Genomic DNA, 17,102 nt, shown 5'->3' on the forward strand with positions numbered 1-17,102 from the left:
AACGAAAATAATACTATGGTTGGGTCACAACACCAGGAACTGTATTTAAAGGGCCAGAAGGTTGAGAACCACTGATCTAGAGTTTCAGTTTTGCAAGAGAAAAGGAGTTCTGAGATTGGTTGAGCAACAATGTGAAGGTAATGAACACTACTGACTGGAGACTTAAAACAGTTAAGATGGTAAAATTTTACGTTATGTATATTTTAGCACATTTTTTTAAAGGTGAGGGGGGCATGGTGGTTTGAATGCACCATTTCGGGGCAGCTGCAGCCTGGATTTCTATGAAATTTCAAAAGATGATGAAACTGAGGACAGAACAGGCTGGAGGATTCCCCGGTATTTCACGGCCTCCAAATCCCGTGATCTCTCAATTTTGAATATTTTATGGAGTTAAGGGACTTAACACACACACACCTGCCAACCGTCTGTGTTGCTCAGGAGTTACTGTTTTTCTAAGGCCTGGTAAGCTGTAGCCTTGCTGTCTTGAACTTTGAGCTTTAGTTACACATCAAACCCTGGAAGCAGGCAAGTGCTGATGCCACAGGAGCAGCAGCAGGTGGCACCAGTCGGGGGCGGGCACACCATGCCCTCTGACGTGCTTGGCCGGTCTGCTGTTCACGTGAAACGATGCCCAGCCGGAGCGGGGGCCACCTGGGTCTGCCTACGCAAGTCATTCTTCCCTGATTAATGAAGGTTTCGCGTCCAAGGTTATACAGTGCTGGGAGGAGAGGGAAATTGCTAATCTATGCAGTCTTTGGTGACCCAAATGTAAGCAGCACTGAGTTAGAGTGAGTCCGACTCGCTGTGTGCCCGTCTTGGGACTCTAGGCAAGTTACTTGCCTTCTCTGAGCCAGAGTTTCCTTATCCAGAAAACAGGCAATTTCAGAGAGGGGTTCAGGTTGGAGCTATCTATAAAAAGAACTCAATGCAACATAGGACCTAAGAAAATTAGCTATTATTATTGTTGTCATGATCATAACAAGAATAATCAGTATTAGTAGCATAAGTGAAATTGTTTTTACCATGCAGCTCTCAGCGGGCGGAATGCTTTAGTCACAATTCCAACCACCCAGTCCTGACCCCAACGTCTGTTACTCACCCCACGCTCCGTTCTTTCACCACTGTCCACCTCTACTTCCTCCATTCTTCTTTGACAAAATAAAACCTGATGAAACCTCCCCGGATTGGGTCATCTTGACCTGATCAATCAAGCACGAGGTGGAGATGGGAAACCAGAAAGTAGGCCTTTGGGCAGCAAGTGGATTCAGGAGTGCTGATGGGAGCTTTACCTGGCCTCACCCTCCACTATCCTTAGAACAGGCCGTGGCCAAGACTTCCCCAGACAAATGAGCCTCGATTTTGTGTTTCGAACATTTCAATTTCCTTTAATAATCACAGTCGATGTTTAACACTACCCACTTTTAGAACCTATCTGACCCTAAACTCTATTTATAGACAACCTAGTTCTCCGATACTTTTTCCTTCATTTCATTGACATTTCACTTGTTCACTCATAAATTCTAATGTCACAATACCATTGAGCACTTTGACTCCACCTCCCCCTACTTTATGAATTATCCCAAAGAAATATAATCCTGAGAACTTATACTTCCCCAGGATCATGGTCATTTCATTGTTTTTAGATTTTCCCATAAGGTTTATTTGCTTCATTCATTATTTCACTCAGGAAGCACATACTATTTTTATGTACCTTCTCTTGATTTGGATTTTGCTTTAATGCTCAAGAGGAAAGCTGTGGAAGGAACCCATACCCGGACAGTGCCATATCAAGGGGAGATGATGGCTTAGATCAGTCACTTTGAGTTTTATTCTAGTCTTTACCAGCTTTAGGACAAAACTGTAAAATTTGAGAAAGAATGAAAATAAAGACAGTGTGTTCGGCATTAAAAACCCTAGGGAGCCCTGCTTGGTTTTGGGGCACAAGGAAGGGGTGCCCAAAAGGAATGCATCCAGCAGGCACTTGATAAACCTACAGGATGCTCTGGTAAAGTTGTGATTCCACTTTACAGAGGAGAAAAGTAAGGCTCAGAGAAATAAAGACCACCTTGACCAAGGTCGTGTATTTTTTAAGTGATGGAGCTAAGCTAACATTCCTCCCAGTTTCCCTTCGTGAATTCTAGAGCTCAGCCATGCATTAGCTGTTTGACGTAGAGGAAAGCCCCTAATCCTCTGTGCCTTGGTGTCTTCACCAGTCAATCGAAGAGTCTGGAGTAAGAACTACATGGTCTGCAGAGAGCCCTTGTAGCTTTAACATCCTATGCATACAATGAGTATGTGAGCATGATTACAAGGACTGGCTGTTTATGAGCCAATCAGAGGTATTCGATAAGAACCTCCCCACCAGGCCAAGGCAGGAAGGGGAGGGCAAAAGGAAAAAAAACCCACACACACACACCACACAACTTGGATGAGAAATCTATAAAAGCTGAGTGTTCCCAAAGATTCGTCCTATTTGGCAGCTGCTGCCTCACCCACGGCTTCTGATCTCTAAGAGGACGCTCTGCTCACACACTGTAAGTAAAAGAACTTCTTTTGTCTACTTGGACGGCACCAGGGATTAAGGGGTTAATGAAAGCTTTTGGAGAGGAAAGTTTGTTTGCTTTTGTTTTCAGGAAAAACAGGATGGTGGCTGAAAACACCATGATCTGCTGAAACTGTTTGTTTTTCCTCACACCTTTCCTGGCAGCAAACTGCTCAAGATTGCTGCTGTTACCAGTGTTACCTGTTTGAGGGCTCTTTGAGTCTTGGCCTGGGAAAGACAACTTGAATGCACCCATTGGGTTAGGTTCTACTCAGTTTTTGAGATGCCGGCTCATTTCTACTCTTTCCATACCACTGCTTATTTTGATGATTTATATACGTATCTGTCACCTTCTGTCACTTTCTTCATTCTCTTCCCACACGGACAAGTGTCAGCACTGAAGTTTCTTTGCCACAGAAATGGACTCTGACGTGTGTTGCCCTTGGCCTTCATCCACTGCTCAGATGAGAAAGTGGAACAGGCTTGGAGACCTCACAGAGCAGCGTTGTCATCTGATTATAAAGTCTCAAACCTTCCACTGGTTTGATGCTGTCTACAGTCTTTCCTACTGGCACCAAGCACCTCGAAGGCGCTACAGCTTAAGATATTTGGAACCAATGTATTTAGGTGTATTTGTTCCACTCTCTGAAAAAAAAACAAGCAAAAAAAACCCAGGCATGTTGTGAAAATATGTTGCCTTTTAAAATAAACTTGACTCTAAATGGTGGCCTGGGGCTCCATTAGCCAGTGGGGACCCTGCTGCCATCATTGTGTTGGCCAAGGTGTCTCTGGGGAAGACCCAGGCCCAGGCTGGACCTGAGGTGCCAGGCCGGGGAATGGGGCGTAGCTGCTAGGAATTCCTTGCCAGTTTAGAGGAAAGAGCAACCCTCTCTCTGGGCTGCTGCACGTGTGTTCACAGGCACCAGGGTTCAGGCTGGCAGAGCATCCCACTGCCTTGTCACGGTGGCATTGGGATGGGGGATGAGGCTGTGAGCATCTTCCATCCGTACATAAAAGTGCTGCTCACAGTGCCTGGCCAGCACAGGCTTCCAAAGACTAAGCCCCTGGTGTCTGTCTTCTTGTAAATCCATCTGCCTTGCACATGGAGAAGCAAATAGACTCTCCACTGCCTTATATTTCTCCAGAAGTTGAATATTCATATTTCATAAATTATTATCTTTCCATAGAACCTCTCCTAGGGAGGCAGAAAGAGTCGCACTGTAGGGTTCCTTCTGTTATTTTGCTGAGAAGGATTGGAAATTGGGATTCCAAGTCGTACACCAATAGGATGTGATTTATAAGCCTAAACATCACAACTTAGAAGGGGCATCAGACATATTCTTCCTGGGCCTCTGTCTCCTCATTTCTCAAGTTGGCAGGGCTGATACAGGGTGCTCCGAGGTCACTTGCAGCTCTGCTTTTCCGTGGTTACCTTCTGTTCATATATGCGCATACTCACAGCCTTCTCCAAGATTTAGACATATATCACCTGTTAATTTATTACATATAATAGATTAAGTAATGTGTAACCCTGTTTAGTAAGAAATCCAACATGAAAAAGTTTAAACAGGGAAATATGAGTCATTCCACCCCATCTCATTCCCTAGGGGTAACCCCGGGGTGGTTCTTCCCTGTTTATATAGACATACAGACAGTATGTGTGTATACCCTGTTTTTAATTTTAAAAGAATGATATTATGTATTGCATGCTTCTCTGAAACTGGATTTTTTTCACTTAATAATATAGTGTGAACAACTTCCAATCGCACTCTTAAAAATGTTGACTTGAGCCCTGACCGGTTTGGCTCAGTGGATAGAGCGTTGGCCTGCAGACTCAAGGGTCCCAGGTTCGATTCTGGTCAAGGGCATGTACCTTGGTTGCGGGCACATACCCAGTAGGGAGTGTGCAGGAGGCAGCTGATTGGTGTTTCTCTCTCATCGATGTTTCTAACTCTCTATCCCTCTCCCTTCATCTCTGTAAAAAATCAATAAAATATATTTGTTAAACAATGTTGACTTGAGACCTCAGTGAGCAGAGGCCAGGGGCAGAGAGATCACTCTCTGTCATTCCCACTCCCGCTGGCCTCCTGTCCCCGGTGGTGGACGTTGGCCTGTGACCCTGATTTATGATTAACAGACGGGTAACATTTGCGCTGATGTGGTACAGACCTTTAAACCTTCTGTAGAAGTTTAACTTCCCATAAACAGATTTGGGTTGCTTCGACCTTTCCTCTCTTGGTTTTTCTGGTTGAGTCAGCACACTCGGCCTGAAGAAAATAGCTTGGTGACAAATAGAAACATGGAAGTCCCTTAGGTAGTTCTATTTTAAACAGTCAAAAAAGAAATAATAATAATAGCTTACATTTTCATAATGCTTTATAAAGTACCTTCATGTTTATCACGTAATTTGACAAATTTATTTTGAGTGAACACAACGAGTAGAGTGCTTGTGGGTCACAGGTGATCCATTTGGCAATGAGACAACCAGAGCAGATATTACTGCCATTTAATCCATAATAAACTCAGACTCAGAAATTACCACTTTGCCCATGGTCCTAGCCAGGGGAGGCAGAGCTTGTCCTTGAACCAGGTCTATTTGCTCTACTAGCAGCAAACGTGTGTGTGTGTGTGTGTATGTGTGTGTGTGTGTATGTGTGTGTGTGAGATGCTTATGAATTGGTAATGTCAGTGGTGTGGGGATAATGATCCACAGTCCAAGGATTTGGGGTACCTTGAGGGTATCATCACCAAGTATTCTGAGGGTGTCCTCAAGGACATTAGAGCCATCTAAGGCTGATTCCTTTCACCAAGCTCACTCTTTCCTTGAAATAAAAGAGTACTGTCCCTTATCCCAACTTTGTGTCTTATTAGATATTTGTCTTTGGACAAATCATTAAACACTCTTATATTCTTTCCTTATCTATTATATGGGAAGGAGGGAATTCCAGCTGCCTTCTGGGATTATTGTGAGGCATAAATTATATAGTGCATGCAAAGCAAGTAGCAGAGTGCTTGGCAGTCAATGATAATTTGCTACTATTATTGCACTATTTGTGTATGAGTGTATGAGGGGGAGAGGAGGCCATAGGATTGGATAGGAAATGGCTCAAGATAATCTTCACTATGGTTTGTCCTTTTTGATAGCTCATCCTATGCAAGATCACTTCTTATAACATATAAGATAAAAAGAGCCCTGTGAGGTTGCATTTTTAAGACTAGTCAAAGTGGCAGCTGAACAGGTGCAGTGATCCCCTTCAGAGGCCCACTGCCAATCTCCCTTCACTAAAGCAGTGGAACTGAGAATTATTGGGACAGGGATTACCCCATGATTTCAGCACCCTTGGACCTTGGGAATTTCCAGCCCAGAGGCACTTAGGAAAAACCCTACCCATTGGCCTCAAGTGGTTTCATAGGTGTTTGAATACAGGAAAAAAGGAAGCTTGCACTCCACCTTGTAGATCCCAATGCTGAAGAAATGTTAGCTTCAAGTCCAAGTGGTGGTCTCCTCTCTCAAGCGTATTGCCTGGAGAATAGTCTGGTGGGCTATAGACTAACAGAACAAAGTGGAGAATGGCCACACAGGCCAAAAGCCTCACTGCCCTGGCCTCAAGCCATTTAGGGTACCTGATGGCACCAGAAATCCACAAAGTAGAGAGTCAATTACTGCAGTGTCGTCTACCTGTCAGATGCGATGTGTCACTAACTCGCTGGTTCAGCCTCAGGAACAGTCATCCCAAAGGTGCCCTGGAAGGCATTCTATTTAGCATCACCATGAACATTTACCCTCCCACCTTCAGCCATTACGGCTAACTGCAACTACTTAGGCTAAGGGGGAAAACACCCTCTCTCCCAGACCTCATTTGTTTGTGCACTTGTAGAAACAGGCCAGAAATGGCAGAGGGGCCTGTAGGGCTAGACCGCACACCCAGCTGCCTTAGTCATGAGTCCATCCGATCCACCCTCAGTTTTGTTCAGGACTCTCCTGCACTCTTTTCCAGACCTGTCACCATGGCTTACAAATTCCCAGCCCTCACCGCAGACCAGAAGAAGGAGCTCTCAGAAATCGCCCAGCGCATCGTTGCCAATGGGAAGGGGATCCTGGCTGCCGATGAGTCTGTAGGTGAGTGCAAGAAGCATCATACAACAAGCATACTCTCGTTTCTACACTTCGCAAAGGCAACTTGATATCCATGTTTTCTTTCCCCTCAGACGAGTAAAGGCTTATGCACACAGGAGTGGGAGCAGAAGGCTTAGGAAGCAGAGACCTTTGGGGTCCTGTCATTCCAGTTGGCAGATTTCTGAAAACCTAAGACAGAGACTCAGCCTTCCATTTTGAGGCCCCTTGCCAGAGGACATTGGAATTCAGGCTATAGCAAGACCAGGAATTCAGTAACCAGAATGAGGTCAGATACACAGCCCACTGCTGCTAATAAGAAGTCAGCCAGGGAAGGGCAGAGAGGCAAGGAAGTGTCCACATCTGGCACAGGGAAGCGCTTGTGTCTAAGTAAGCCCGAGAAGGTAAAAAGGAGAGCCATGGCAGGCCCGCACACCACCAGGAAATGATAGAAGCCAGAGAAGTCAACAGTCAGATTGAGGGCTGAACCAGAGAGGCTGGGGAGAGGCTGGAGGGCCTTAGCTACCCACCTGGACCCACTGGTGGCTTCCCTGACTCAGACATGCCCAGCCCGTCCTCTTCCTGCCCAGCAGCCAAAGGAGACAAAAAAGAGGCAGGAGATCTGATCGTGGGGAGGAAAGCCCAGCTGGCTCCTTACACTGCCTTTGCCCGCCCACCCATAGGCACCATGGGAAACCGCCTGCAGAGGATCAACGTGGAGAACACAGAAGAGAACCGACGGCAGTTCCGTGAAATCCTCTTCACCGTGGACAACTCTGTCAGCCAGAGCATCGGGGGCGTGATCCTGTTCCATGAGACCCTCTACCAGAAGGACAGCCAGGGCAAGCTGTTCAGAAACATCCTTAAGGAAAAGGGCATCGTGGTGGGGATCAAGGTGAGTCCTGGCACTCCCCTCACCTCTAACTGCAACCCGGCCAAGTACCCAGCCCAGGGGCTGTGGCAGGGCCAGCACTCGGAACATGTCTCATCATCTGCTTTCCATCACACCTTCCCCTGAGAACTGATCCTCTTCTAGACTTTTCCTCCCATGCCCTCTTCTTTCAACCATTTTCTACAAGGTACTAAATCTCTTAGTGTCTCAATTTCCTCATTTCTAACATGGGAATAATAGTACCTACCTCATAAGATTCTTATAAGGAAGAAATGTGTTTTAAAAACAGTCCCAGTCACAAAATTATTATTCAGAGCATGATAGCTAGTGATTATGAAAGCACTCACTATTCTATCTTTAACTAGGTCTTCCAATACTGCACAAGAGTAAAGTATTCAATAACTGCTTAGACCTCCAGGGACTCATTTAATCCTCCTGACAACCTCTGGAGGCTGACTCAGTTATTCCCCTTATTTTAGAGGTGAGGTGAGAAAATGGAATTACAAGGGTGACATAGCTTGCTTGCAGCAAGGCAAAATTGGAGGCCTTTTGAGCCCAGACCGTCCACCTCGCAGGCTCATGAACTTAGCCTTTGCTCTGCGGAGAGTAGAGGCTGCATCCTATTCTCTTCATCTCCTGAAATAACACAGTACCTGCGATGCGAAGGTGCTCCACCATGCCTCTTGAATAAATGAATGAATAATTTAAGGGAGGCTGCTCTTATACAGAACCTCTATACTAGTATTCCTAGTGCCCTCAGATTACTTCTTCCTTCCCAAGCTCCAGGCCTGTGCTTTCCATCCTCTTAGGGTTGACCTTGACCCTCTTACATTGTTCCTTCCAGGTAACGTCCCTTCTGCTATGGACTGTTGTGTCTTTCGGTTGTGTCCCTCCAGATGGCTAATCCATTTTCCTAACTGAACTCCTTGATTTGTGAAAGATGGGAACTATTAGTCAGCGCCAGGGGCTCTGCTGGTGTTTTATTTACTGGGATACCTGACACCTGCTAATTACTTGTTAATTATTTAATTCACAGTTGGACCAAGGAACTGCTCCACTTGCAGGAACAAACAAGGAAACCACCATTCAAGGTAAGGATACTGCCCACTGAAATGAATCATGCCAATATATGCTAGAAATGAGTAAGTGAAAATAAATTACGAATATCACATGGGGATTAAAGCCACATGCACCTGATTTTCAATCCGAGCTCCTCTAGTTGAGAACTGTGTGACCTCTGGTTAGTCACTGAAGTGTTCTGTGGCCATTCTAGGGGATAACAATATCTGCTTTGCAGAATAGTTTTGAAGATTAAATTAAACAATATATATATAAAGGACTTACCACAGTGTGTTGCACAGAGAAGATACTCTGTACCTGGGAATATTATTTTTAGAGAAAAATCCAGCAGCAGTAGAGAGTAATGGTCCCAGGCTTTGGGATTGGACATACCTGGGTTTGAATCCTGGTTCCATCACTTACGACTTAGATAATTTTGCTAGGTACTTCACTGCCCAAGTAGAGAAGTATAAACCACAACACTGGATTAGCTACACAGAATTTGAATCCCAGCTCCATTACTCTCACTATGCAAACTTAGTCAAGTCACTCAACCTCTTGGAGCCTGGTTATCCACATCTGTAAAATGAGTATAATATTAACTATTAGGGTTGTTATGATGACTAAATGAGGAATGGTGTGCAAAATGCATAGAATCATTCCTGGAACACAGCAAGTATACCAACCAAATATTCATTCCCTCTATTCTTATGTGCGTCAAAACATATTTATTAAACCCAGGTCTCTTGGCTCAGTGTTGGGACCCATGTTTACTTGTCTGGTTGTTTTTGGCTCTCAAGCTCTGCTGACTGGAAGCTAAGCCAAGGGAGCATTCCTTCACTTTATCGGCCCCAGGGATCAGGGACAGGGCCACAAAGAAGCCATTCTCTCTTTTGTGACTTACAGGGCTCGATGGCCTTTCTCAGCGCTGTGCTCAGTATAAGAAAGACGGTGTTGACTTTGGGAAGTGGCGTGCTGTGCTGAGGATTGACAACCAGTGTCCATCTGCCCTTGCTATCCAGGAAAATGCCAACGCCCTGGCTCGCTACGCCAGCATCTGCCAGCAGGTGCTCAGGCTTCTCCTTGGGCTAAAAAACAGTAGGCGATGCTATCTTTAGAGCCTATCTTTCTAATTTTACTATATCCACACATGAGCCCTCTTCTCGCCCCACCAGTGTATCCCGGTGGCATTTTCACTACTTCTGCTGTAGCCACGTGTGGTAGGGAAAGATGTGGTTGCCCAAGCCAGCTAGGAGCCCAAACGGCAGATGCCCTCAACCGCTGTTCTTCTTCAAAGTGGTCAGGCTTTTGAGGCCAGGGCACTTGCTTGTCTGTGTTCCACCATGTCCAAGACAGGATCCTCTGAGGTCCCCAGGTCAAGGGTGATAGCGCTGACCCAGTCCACATAATTTCATGGAGGATGGAGACTTGATGCTAAAGTTCCCAACATGTGTTGACGTGTCTCTGGGATCCAATTTAGTCTGATTTTATTGTATGGGTGCTGAGTTGTGGGCACCTGGAGGTTCCCAATCAGAATTGTAAACACTTCTTTAATTCCTTACTTAACCCACATAAGAGGCATCTTTCTTAGTGATTTAAGCTTGGCGGCTCTAAAAGGGTGACGGCTAGTTTCTGAAGTAGCTGGAGTAGTTTCTAGAATAAGACCTAGAAATTAGGAGTTTGCTTTTATTTTTCCCCATTCCCAGAAAAACTTTTCTTCCTTTCTTTTCCCCTTCCTTCCTTCCTTCCTTCCTTCCTTCCTTCTTTTTTTTTTAAAAAAAATCCTCACTCAAGGATATTTTTCCATTGATTTTTAAAGAGAGTGGAAGAGAGAGGGAAAAATAGAGAGAAATATCAATGTGAAAGATACATGCCCTTGCCCTTGACCTTGACCAGAATTGAACCTGAGACCCTTCGGTCCGCAGGCCAATACTCTATCCACTGAGCCAAACTGACTATGGCCCTTTCTTTCTTTTTAATCTCACTGTTCTTTTTTGGCTAAGCCATGCTCACTAGATATCTCATTAAATTTCTTTGCATTGCCTTTGAGTCACTTACATGATATTTCTCCAAAAGGGCTTCATTTTATACCAACCTCAACTGTTGAATAATCTCTTAAGGAAAGGATCCCCATGAGCAGAGCTTCACTCTTTCTCTCCTTTTTCCTTTTTAGAATGGGCTGGTACCTATTGTTGAACCAGAGGTAATTCCCGATGGAGACCATGACATGGAACACTGCCAATATGTTACTGAGAAGGTAAGTCCAAATCCTAGTTGAAAAACCTTGCTTTTAAGTAACAGCTATTACTTAACATATATCAGCTGCTATATGAGAAATATTCTGTCAGCATCATTATGTAGCATTGAGAAGGTAAGGAGGTATTAGCCAACCTACCACTTTTGGGTACATGGTATGCTCCTTATAAAAAAAGCACAGGACTTGCAGTACCTAGACTAGGCCTTGAGAATCCATGTACCTACTTGTGGGGCCTCAGTTCCATTAGGTGTAAATTAAGAAATTTTAAAATAAAATGAGGCTTACATACAACACATGCGATTAGAAAGTAATTTGTCTACTTGTGACTTTCTAAATTAGCCACAGTATATCTGCAGGAGAGTGAGAGGCATAATGTAACCTGACCTCGGTTTCTTCCTTGACAAAATTAGGTGGACTAAAATGAGGTCTGAAAGCACTTCTGTGTCTGAAATGTATGTGTTTATGACCACTTAGCATCTAAGGGGAAGGAGAATGGAGGCCAATTTAGATGTTCCCTAACTAAGTCCAGGCAGTCTCCACTGACCAAAGGGAGTGATGGGAAGGAAGGAGTGAGGGGAAGCAGCCATGCCAGCAGACCATGCAGTGGGCAGCTGGAGTAGGGGTGGCGGGTACAGGCCAGCTTGGCTGTGCTCAGTGGCTGTGGTTTGCAATACATTTCTCTGATGAGGCCTGGGGGCTGGTTGGGAAGCTTTGGCCAAGCCACATACGAGAATTCCTTCATCCTGCATCCGTGCAGCATGAAAGTGCCAAGGGCAGGTGACTCTAAGGCTGGCTCTGGGTTTCTCTGTTTGGATCTTTTATCCTCAGGTCCTGGCTGCTGTCTACAAGGCCCTGAACGACCATCATGTGTACCTGGAGGGCACCCTGCTGAAGCCCAACATGGTGACCGCTGGGCATGCCTGCACCAAGAAGTATACTCCAGAGCAAGTGGCCATGGCCACTGTCACCGCTCTCCACCGTACCGTTCCTGCTGCTGTGCCTGGTAAGGCTTTCCTTCACCTCTAACTCCAGGTCTTGGCCCTTGGCCTTTGAAGTTCCACAAGCATTTTGTTTGTCCAGGGTCTTCCACCCATGAAGCAGACCCCTGCCACCTCACAGGCAGCAGCACTTCCCCTCACACTTTGTGATACCACATATCCTGAGTCTGCCCACATGCACACGATCCATTGATTTCCTCAACGTTTCACCTCCCTCCTTACTTAAGAAAGCCCTTGTATCCCCAGCCCAACTAGCCTCAACAAGGGAAAATTAATATCCCCGACCCAGTCCCATGCAAATCAAGCAGAGAAAAGATTGAAACATTACATTCCTTTTAGGCCCATTGCTTGCTTTCTCAAGCTGGGTCCACAAGCTGGGACTAATTGAGTGGAGTGGTTTCTCCCCTTCTAGGCATCTGCTTTTTGTCTGGTGGCATGAGTGAAGAGGATGCTACCCTCAACCTCAATGCTATCAACCTTTGCCCTCTCCCCAAGCCCTGGAAACTAAGTTTCTCTTATGGACGGGCCCTGCAGGCCAGTGCACTGGCTGCTTGGGGTGGCAAGGCTGCAAACAAGAAGGCGACACAGGAGGCTTTTATGAAGCGGGCTGTGGTAAGATGCTACTACCTCTTATGTACTTGATCAAGTGGACACTTGGGGCCTGGTTCTGTCATGTGGAAAAACTTTGCTTTCTCAGCCCATGAAGGTATCTCCAGATAATGTCCACTGGGTATTTGAAAATGTGGCATTGGAGCTCAATAGGAAGGTGAGGGCTAGAGAGAGTTTTGAGTTATCCACACTGTGTGCATAGCTGATGACAGATTGAAGGACAATGTCCACAGAGACACTTCAGGGGAAAGATAAGAGGGATAAGGACTGAACCGGGACACCTTTCATTTTGGGAAGATGAAGAAGAGAGGCCACTCTAACAAGCAGCAATAATATGATAGGATAAACCAAGGATTCTGAGAACAAAGAGAAAAAAATTTCAAGGGGTCAGTAACAACACACTTCAGAGAGATTCAGAATAAAGGCTCAGAGAAGGCAGAGATGGGCATAGGTGATTATCAGTGACCCTCAATAAAATAGTTTCAATAGAGAGAGAAGAAAAAAAGTGCACATTCAAGAAGTTTGTCAGGAGAAAACCTAGAAAGGTTACCAGGAAAAATGAGGACAAAAATGATTTTATCCAACTAGTAACCATTCCTTTTGAACACCTATTATGAGCCAAGGACTAGGCTGAATAAAGCAGATCAGCCATTGCCTTTAGGGAGCTTAGAGCTTAGCCAAGTAGGAGAGAGCTTGGCATACTTAGATGTAAAGAACACTATTCAAGAGTGTGAAAAGACACCTCATAGAATGAATGAACATATTTGTAAGTCTGATAGGTGATAAGGTTTTATTATCCATCTCAGTAACAAAAATGGAAACAACACAGTTAAAGAAATGGGCAAAGGACTCGAATAGACACTTCTCCATTGATGAAGTACAAATGGCAATAAATACATGAGAAGATTCTCAGCATCTCTAATCACCAGGGAAATGCAAATCAAACCCACAAAGTGATATCATTTCTACCTATTAGAAAAAGAAAGCCAGAGGACAGAGTGAAGATGAGGAGAGTGGAGATCATGGAGAGGACAAGGGCTTAGAGGAAATAGGATGACATGAAACTAAATGTTAATGCATTTGTCAGAGTTGGTCTTAGAACGAAGGGGAGAGACATCATCAAAGAAGAGAGAATGGGTTGAAACCAGATCTGTTGGGATAAAGAGAGGTAGTGGTTGATTGCTGACTGCAGTTGAGGGCATCTGTTGAGAGTGAGGCAGGAACAGATATTTCAATCTTAACAGTGGAGGAGCTTGGAATAGCTGTTGAAATCATCAGCTGGGAAATTGACCAGGTGTGATGGCCAAGCTTATTAGGCAAAGTGCAGCTGAAACGAGAGTGAGTTTGTGGTACATTAACTTAGATCCTAAATTTTCCTGACAGCTCTCTTCAGCATGCAGGAAGATTCAGGTCAACCGAAATGGGAATAGCAGGAGAAAAGAGTGAAAGTTTAATAAGGAGACGGAAGAGTGCTGAATTTGAGTGATGGCCTTATGTAGCTTGCTGGTCACAGAGAAGGCTGGGCAAGAAATGAAGAGTTCACCAGAGGTTTGGCCATGAAGCACTAAAGGAAAGGAAGTCCCCAGGGAAACTGGGGCATAAGAGGGGTGTGAGATTGTAGAGGTAGTGCTTTACCTTATGATGATGGAGAGCTGGGTATGGCTGTGCTGGCGTGTGGCTGTTGAGTTGAGATGTAGCTGATATGATGGAGGGACTGTGAAAGTAAGGGCCAGGGGCCAATCCACACCAAAGAAGGAAAGCCGGGTTTATCGTCTGAGACGTGGTTCTCAAACTAGTGCGTACATCTGAATCACCTGGTAGGCTTGTTAAAACCCAGATTGCTGGGCCCCGGCCACTGAGTTGTTGATCCTGAGGGTCTGGGGTCAAGCTACAGGATTTCCAGTTATTACACTTGCTTAGGTTCATGAAACACATGTTGAAAATCACTGTAGATGAAAAGAAATAAGTCCTGGAGAGAGTAAACAATAGCAACAGTGACTTGAAGAGTGGCATTTGAATATTATTATAGGTTTTATAATCCTGAACTCAACTTTAATTGGAATTTACACAGGGGATCAAATGATACTGTGGTAACAAGTATATAAAATTACAAGTTCTTGTGGTCAAATATAAGTAAAAAATGGGAAATTTTAAAAAATGATTTTATTTTCATTTATGTGTTTTTACTATAACAAATAGTACTTTGTCTGATGGTTGGCCATATATCTGGTCAAAATTTCTTAGCAGACAACTTTCACAGGTATTCCAGGCTTCCCCATTGTTAAGCCTGAAATCCCCACTCCAATACTAGTGAGAAGTTTCTCAAGTTTAATTTCTAGTATTGTTGTTGCACTATTGTTGGTACTAAAAAGAGACTTTCCCACTCTGACCGGTTAGGCTCAGTGGATAGAGCATTGGCCTGCGGACTCAAGGGTCCCAGGTTCGATTCCAGTCAAGGGCATGTACCTTGGTTGCGGGCACATCCCCAGTGGGGGGTGTGCAGGAGGCGGCTGGTCGATGTTTCTCTCTCATCGATGTTTCTGACTCTCTATCCCTCTCCCTTCCTCTCTGTAAAAAAATCAATAAAATATAAAAAAAAGAGAGACTTTCCCAGTAACTGACACAAACCTCAGTCTTGCCAAAGAAATGCTCAGAAAACTGGGATAAAGGAGATAACATGTTACAAAAGGAGGGGAATGATATCAGTCGCAATACTCCATATTCCGTCAAATCAATGTAAGGGGGGAAATGTCGAAATGAAGGTGTCGCTGGTTTCAAATGAGAGGCTGAAGCACATGGTTGTGTTTGCTCTAACTCGGCCTCCTCTGTCACCCTTGTTTTTTAGGCTAACTGCCAGGCAGCCAAGGGCAAGTATACTTCCATGGGCTCTTCTGGTGCTGCGTCCACCCAGTCGCTCTTCACAGCCAACTATACCTACTAGAAACAGAAAGGTCGGCTGGCTCCAGCTCTTTGAGGTGTCTTGGGAAGAGGGCTGAAAGGGAACAACCACCTTTTGACTGACCCTGGAAATCAGACCAAATTAGATTGAAGTACTGGAAACACAATACATGTTAAATTCTTAGACACAAGGGAAAAAAATCAGTTATGGAAACTTAAGTCCAAATATCAAGGATTTGATGAAATTTCACACTGCGGTTTCCTTGCCACACTTCCAGCTGCCCATGACCCAGAGTCTCCACCTAAGAAAAGAATAGACTTTAAAACGAAATCTGCTCTCCATCCAAATAACGACGACTGAGTGAAACGTCTCAGAAGCTGAGGGCAGAGAAGTGCATCTTATGAAATGATCTTAGGCGTGGTAGGTTATGAAAGAGACAGCTGTGACAAAAAGGAAATAAAATAAGCTATAAACCTTCAGTTGGTGTTGGGTTTTACTTTTTGCTCTTGTTTTCAAAGGACTCAGTATATTTCATTACCTTTGACTCTACTAGATGTGATTGATGTTATGGTTTAGGGTCCTCAACTTTGGCTACTCATTGGAATTATCTGAGCCCAATTAAATCAAACTCTTGATGTAGGATCCTCTAAATACCAGGGTTTCTTAAAGCTCCTTTGATGATTCCATGTGGAACCAAGTTTGAGAATGACCACTCTAGATTTCAAGTTTGAGGCTCCCCCAAAATGAAAGCCATTTAGTATAATTTGAAGCTAAAATGTGAACTGATTTTGAGAAACATGTGGAGGCTATTGAGAGAATCAATGTGACTTTGCTGCTTTGAGCATTCCTCTTCAAGTGGCCCAGGTTTGATGAGACAGGACTACATGTTCCTCTGCACAGCCAAGCACACAGCCTACTTTTGCAGTAAATAATATTCACATAATTATACTTGATTGGCTTTCCATTTTCAGAAAACCATAGTTACAAAAGAGAACTTAAATGTTGAAACTTTGGATGACATAATGATTTAACTGACAGAAGGGAAATTCAAAGGGGCGGAGAAATAGAGGAAAGCAAAGGGAGCACTAATCCACTTAGTGGGGAGTCAGGAATTCCGCTTAAAATTGATGGATTAAGAAATAGTGTTTTTAAGTCTACTAAAGTAATAAAGGAAATAGATATAAATCATTATAAGAGTAATACCTATAATTAAAATATAGGAGAAGGAAGTAAACTAAATTCTTTGCCTTGAAGAGTACAAAGGTAAATGTTATTGCTTAGAGTTGATAAATTAAGAAATAGAGGCACAAGCACATTATTTAGAGGAATAAAATGGAATTAATCCAAAGGGCCTTCTTCTGATGAGAAAGACCTGGTAGTGGGTGTAAGGAAGGAATTATTTATAAATTTAATATATATGTTATATATTTATAAATTATATATATAAGAAATCACTTATTATGTGTCTCTAGGACATTTGGCTATTTCCATGTACCTGCATTACTTTCTAAAGACAAGGAACTATATCCATATGAGCAATTCAAATCCACCTTAGAGGTTATTTAGCCCAAGTCTTTCATTTTACAGAAGATAAAAACCAAGGCTAGAACAGTTAAATTACTGGATGATGGTCACACATTTTGGGGGAGTAGAGCTGAGAGATTGACATTCAGGTCTCTTTCTCCTAAAAGGTACACATAACCAGGGAGCAGGTAAAGGTGGGCAACAGGCA

At 44.0% G+C, this 17,102-nt stretch overlaps 1 protein-coding gene across 1 annotated transcript; it reads left to right on the forward strand.

Moving 5' to 3' along the window:
• The first annotated feature begins 2,425 nt into the window (after window positions 1-2,425).
• ALDOB (aldolase, fructose-bisphosphate B) lies at window positions 2,426-15,849 on the forward strand. The gene is made up of 9 exons (XM_070431026.1): window positions 2,426-2,534; window positions 6,541-6,662; window positions 7,340-7,551; window positions 8,585-8,639; window positions 9,514-9,674; window positions 10,781-10,864; window positions 11,693-11,867; window positions 12,275-12,474; window positions 15,317-15,849. The coding sequence occupies exons 2-9, from the start codon at window positions 6,551-6,553 to the stop codon at window positions 15,410-15,412; spliced, it is 1,095 nt and encodes a 364-aa protein (XP_070287127.1). The 5' UTR covers window positions 2,426-2,534; window positions 6,541-6,550; the 3' UTR covers window positions 15,413-15,849.
• The last annotated feature ends 1,253 nt before the right edge of the window (window positions 15,850-17,102 follow it).

This window comes from Myotis yumanensis, unplaced genomic scaffold (genome assembly GCF_028538775.1).
Source record: "Myotis yumanensis isolate MYYU_CA2020_CCGP unplaced genomic scaffold, mMyoYum1.0.hap1 SCAF_12, whole genome shotgun sequence".
NCBI lineage: Eukaryota > Metazoa > Chordata > Mammalia > Chiroptera > Vespertilionidae > Myotis > Myotis yumanensis.